At 47.5% G+C, this 6000-nt stretch overlaps 1 protein-coding gene across 1 annotated transcript in view; it reads right to left on the reverse strand.

Annotated features, from left to right (window-relative positions):
* Positions 1-5517, reverse strand: part of LOC142572509 (uncharacterized) — a 157024-nt gene extending 151507 nt beyond the window's left edge. Inside the window, exon 1 of the mRNA XM_075682064.1 lies at positions 5311-5517. Within this exon, the coding sequence (XP_075538179.1) occupies positions 5311-5416 (106 nt within the window). The 5' untranslated portion in view covers positions 5417-5517. The remainder of the gene's footprint in view (positions 1-5310) is intronic.
* Between the last annotated feature and the right edge of the window lie 483 nt (positions 5518-6000).

The raw sequence follows: 6000 nt of genomic DNA on the forward strand, positions 1-6000 counted from the left end.
TGTTACACCCGATCAGTACAGCGTGAACAGCATGTAGATAGCACGGCCCGCAGCCCCGGCACGTCCGACAACTCCTCAGGTGTTTCGCCGTCTTTGCTATCGAAGCTATCGGCGCCGCTGCAGCCTATGCGCAGAATGCTCGAGCAGACGCATCGTCACATATACACTGCAAGTTTTCGTGCACTTAATTTGTCTGGCAGGTTTTCTAAACAGTGTCACCTACATAATTGAATTGATGAAGGCAATTACCGACATCACTCGCTCATATTGTTGAGATTCAGCGGCACTTCCGTTTTGTAGGGTCCTTCGTCCGTGGGAAGATTGCTGTCGAGCGTTGCATCATCTAGGTGTAAAGAGGCGCGCATTCCAAGCATTTCAGCGCGGAGCGGCCATATCATCTTCCCAAATGATTATCATCCCCTCCGTAATCGCGTTAAGTTAGTTGACAGACTTTTAAAAGACTTGCGACAGACAGAAACTACACTCTTTTCACGTACCGTCCACCATCTTGACCGTTTGAGAGACGTCGGTTACTCTGAACCGAGGTCGCCATGCTCGGTTTGCAGTCAACCGCGGTTAGCTCCCTAACCGCCGCTTTGCCTGCTGTGAAAATGTGCTAATCGCGTTTGGCGATAACCGCGGTACATTTACCACAGTTAAGGCCACCCGTGTAACCAGGAGAGTGAGTGCAGTCACTCCCTATAGTAGCTAGTAGCCATCTGCAGTCCATCTGCAGATGGACTCGCCATAGATTGTACGGGACCGTGTTGTCAATTTTCCCAGTGTTGCTATGCCCTCGTCGCGTAATTATTTTATCAGACATATCATACGTATAGTTGATATATCTCTTGTTTATGTCTGAAAATATCGTCACTGAGGAATGTGCAGTTCTTTAACCTTGTTTTAGGGAGCAGGGCGCTGAACGGTATACCATTCAGCGCCCTGCCTTGCATATATGCAAGTTTCCAAGTGTATCAGGTGGCTCAAGCAGGCAAAGTAAGCGTTGAAAGTCACTTTACTTCTAAACAGGCCCTTGAATCTGTCGCACCTACGAGAATGTCGAAAACATCTTTAAAAAATTAAAGGCGATCGCCGGTACGCAACTGACGAGATATCGGAAGCAGGAGCGCAAGTTCGAGCTCCTGTCAGCAGATATGTAAAATAGAATCGATGATGAGGCGGCGTTGCCTGCGCTGTTTGTTTACCGCCTGCATTACATTTGTGAATAAAAGAAACACATTCGGCTGATTCGTACAAGTGGAAAGATCAGTGAGAAAGCAAATCCCCAAGATTTATGTCGATGACGCACAACTGCCCTTATTTCCAGGAGGAAGCCTTCGGAAAGCTCGGGCGCTATAACGTAAAACTATTCCAAACTTTTCTATTCCAATTCTGCAATCAGCCCACCGCGATTGGTCAAAAAACTTTTTTGGACCACCCTCACTGAACCTGTCTGTCAGGCGACGTCACGAAAACCGCGATAGCTCCCCATCTCATATGACGTTTACACACTGATTATGCATAATTTGACCAAAAAAAAACCAAAAATGGTTATTTCTGATTCGACGCCGTTTGCCATTAGCCCTCGGCTATTTGTCAAAAGTTTTCGGGCTGCACCCACTTCACCTGCCTCTCATGCGACGTCACAAAACCGCAAGAACTTACCGCGTCAAAGTGACGCGTACGCGTTAAGATGCATTAACATGCTGAACAAAAGTGAATTTTCTTCTGAATAGCCGCAGGCTGCCCCGTTCCGAAAGGAATAAAAGATGGCTGCCGTCGATCGCTCCGCCTCTGGCGACTCGCCCCTGCCGGAGATCATGAGTTTATTTGCGTCTAATAAAACTTTTTGCGTCGCCGTGTAACGTTTTCGAGAACTTTCGGCACGTTTACGACCTCGTTCTGCCAACTCTTCTTTGCCGAGGATCTGTTTTAGCGTCATTCTTAAGCTTCTGTTGCATGCCGCCGTGATTGTCGACGAGCCAGCGCAACCTATATAAGAGAAAGCGGGCCAATCGCAGACGCCGGCACCACCCTTCTTATCCGGTTATCGATATTCAGTGCAGTGGCTCGGCCCCATCGAATCCCTCTCCACTTGAGCATGCTCCTCGCCTCTTGTGAGCCAATTAGATAAGACAAGCCGCTCAGTGCAGGCAATGTTATTCGTTTTTCAAGCAAACAAAAGGGACCTCCTATGAGAGATAGAGATTCTTGTTTGGAAAAGAGGAAAAAATTGGGGCGAAGTGCAGCGCAGTAACCGTCTCTCGTGAGAGGACACCTCAACCGCGCTGCACAGGGGGCAAGGGATAGAAAAGAGTGGTGGAAGAAAGAGGGGACCTCCTAAGAGCGAGGGAAGCATTTGATTGGTTTGTTCAGACAACCATGCGGGTGACCGCCCGATGCTTGCGTCGGCGGTTACGCAAATTTGACCTCAGGAGATTGGAATAGTTTTACGTTATACGGGGCCCCTGTTTTCGCATCGATTGCCTAATAATGTGGTGAAAAACAAGCTTCGCGGGAGGCAGTCAACGACGTCAAGTATGAGTGTTTAGTTTCTCAGATGCGTCATCCGAGCTAGAAAAAAAAAAATAACAACACTGTCGTAAGTCAGCGTTGTTTCCCACATGGAGGGTATTGAATTGAGGAATGATTTCTTTTGTACATAATGTAAATAAACCTTGTTCCGAATGTTTCTATAGGCAAAAAATGCCTCGTTCATGCTCGCATTAAAACTTATTTTTGGGCGAGTTGATTGATACGCATTGAATCCATTGTAGCGCAAAGAAACACGTACAAGAAAGAGGACACGACACCACAGGTGCTCGCATTCTTTATGTCACAAATTTTCTCATCACGTGCACATTGCACATAACTTTTAAAAACCTAAATTATGGGGTTTTACTTGCCGAAAACATGATCTGATTATGAGGCTATCCCTAGAGGAGGACTCAGGATTAATTCTGAGCACTTGGGGTTCTGTGACGTGCATCTAAAGACCTTTCACATATCTCTGCTGCAACCCATCATTGAACTTACTGCTGCTGTAATAAACTTCTCCGTCCTATTTTTCATTTCTTTCTTTTTAATTTTTGTCAAGGAGTTCCTCGTTTGCTTTTCGGATGTAGAGCATGTTTATATGTAGGTGATTACGGCCTCTTCCAAACACCGTGCGTTATTTCTCACGCGAAACAAGAGTAAGCCAAGAAATAGGATTGTACTGGTTTTCTCCGAATACCTAGCATTATACTAAATTTCTGAAAGGAATACAGTGAGTGGCGTAGCAACAGGGGGGGGGGGGGGGGGGCGTGGGCCCCAGGTGCAAGGGGCCAGTGGGGGGGGGGAGGTGTCATATACGTCTGAAGACACCCGGAACTTGTTGATATCCTCGCCTTCCTCGACTACAACCGGGGTAGGGGCGGGGGGTTGTGACAGAAGACCTATGGGCCCCGGGTGCCAGAAGACCTAGCTACGCCACTGAATACAGCTGTGCCTTTATACCTCCGATGTTAAAATCCTATATGATTTACTCAGGTCATAACGTTGATATGGTGGTACGTTGATTTAGTGTCAGAAAGAAACACCTGGGCACGCAGGAAGGGTCTCCCCCCTTCTCTTGCGCGCCGTTTATCACGTGGCTTCCGGCAGTGGACACGCCTGGAGACGGCGAGCACCAAGCCACCATCCCTCTCGGCACATCCTCACACACTTTCCCTCTTCCACCATACGGCGTGCAGAGCGCGAGAAAATCCTAACGCATTGAACTTTACACGGAACATGACGGCGACGGTGACAGCGAAGGCGAGAATGCGTCTTAAGTGTTCCTATAATTGATATCGCAATAAAATTGAACACACAAGTGAGCACCTCGCGCCCCGTAGCTTCGAGCGAGAACACACATTAAAGATCACAGATTCTGGTTGTCAGGACCAGTCACACTGCGGTTAGAACGACAGAAAGCTGAGCTAGTTGGTAAGGATTCATTATGCAAAATAGAAGTGAGGTCAATTGAAGGGAGCACTGAGGCGAAAAAAGAAAGAAGACACAAAACTCACCTGCGCATGTTGTCTGTTGTCTGTTCGTGTTGTCCACTTCTCTACTCTTGTGTCCTGTCTGCACGCCTCATTTCTATTTTACACTGCGGTTTCCCGCAAACCACGTCCTATCAAGTAGTGCGGGATGCGGTCTTATAAAAGATAATCCCTTAAGAGAAGTGCAAAGACCACATAAAATATCGAGTGCCAACACGCCGTGACAGGACGCAATAATAATAATAATATTTGGGGTTTTACGTGCCAAAACCACTTTCTGATTATGAGGCACGCCGTAGTGGAGGACTCCGGAAATTTTGACCACCTGGGGTTCTTTAACGTGCACCTAAATCTAAGCACACGGGTGTTTTCGCATTTCGCCCCCATCGAAATGCGGCCGCCGTGGCCGGGATTCGATCCCGCGACCTCGTGCTCAGCAGCCCAACACCATAGCCACTGAGCAACCACGGCGGGTGTGACAGGACGCAGTAGCGGCGTGAAGATGAGGTGAATAGAAGAAAAATGTGAGTGGAAACACCGAAACTATGTTTGCCTAATTCTATGAACTTTTTCAGCAAATGCGCGTCTCATTACGTACTCTGAGAATAATCCTATTCGCTCTAAAATCATCTAAACAATAGCGAGAAGAAGGGTGTCACTTTTTTCTCTCTAATTCGGCTACACGTGTGACATAGCCTCAGTGTCACCCGAGCAAAAGGCTAATTTACCGCGACTTGAATGGTACACGATTGAATAGCGAGTTTACTAGCGGTACAAAACTTTCGAGGTTTCGTACGACTTGCAAGCTCATTGCACACTGTTCATTGAAGGCAAGGTATTTACACCTCTATACGAACAATTTACTCATGTTCAAGTATGAATTATTTTGTGCTGTATGTCCGCAAGCATAAGTTCCATATCTCGAGAAACTTTTGGGGTATGGGCATGGGCAGTTCATTTTTTTTTTAAATACCTTTAATACTTGTTTATATGTAGCCATAAGTTTTGTTTCTACCGGCATTTATCCACATAAGAGAATGAGATAACACAGATGATTAACCCATCACTTAGATCTGGCAGCGAAATAATTCCTATTGTTTAGGTTGACCAAAAAATGGCTGAAGTCCGGCTAGTCTATGCAGTGACAGATTGCGCTGAAAGATGCAAATAGCCACCCTCTTATGCGCTAACAGAACGCCACGAAAACAACAACTCACCGAAAAAAAATGTTACGACAGATTCAAAAACGCTTAAGCTTCAAGTCAGTCACCAATGTACTTACCATCAGCTCTGCTTCCCGGAGCTGTCGAAAACAGAATCGCAGAGAGCGTGATGACGAGTCGCGTAAGAAGAAGCAGAACTTGCTTCCTCCCTCGGCTCACCATCATCCGTAGGTCCGCTTGGGCAGCCTCAGTCAACCGAGCGAGAACGAATGAGAGTGTCCGGGGAACCAACGCGGGGGGGACAGGCCGACGAACGACCCGCGAAATGCTCGAGGAAACTTAAGGTCCGAACTTAGAGTCAGGAGTCCAGGGGTTAGCTCGCGCTTCCGACGGAGCTGCAGGACAGCGAATGTGGTAGCGAACGGCTGCGCCAAGTAGGGCGCGTTTCTGTGAGGCACAGGGTGTGAGTGAGGGCCGGTACGGTGGAGCTAGGGAGGGGGAAAAGCGCGCGCGCGCGCGCGATGCTAACCTAGAGCCATCTTTAGGAACCCTGTGAAAACAGCGGTGGATGGCTGATGTTTTGTCGCTCCCCACCGGTAGTCAACAAAACTGTGTTCTATTCTTTCTTTCTTTCTTTCTTTCTTTCTTTCTTTCTTTCTTTCTTTGTTGTCATCTTTCCTTTCCATTGCCTTGTAACGGCTGCGTCTGAAGGAAATGCAGGTACCGAAATATCGCGGGCCCTGATGGATTACTCAAAGAGCCAGACACTGCTCCCTTAAATTGCGATGTGCGGAGCTTTTCCAGTTAAT

This window comes from Dermacentor variabilis, chromosome 1 (genome assembly GCF_050947875.1).
Source record: "Dermacentor variabilis isolate Ectoservices chromosome 1, ASM5094787v1, whole genome shotgun sequence".
NCBI classification, from domain to species: domain Eukaryota; kingdom Metazoa; phylum Arthropoda; class Arachnida; order Ixodida; family Ixodidae; genus Dermacentor; species Dermacentor variabilis.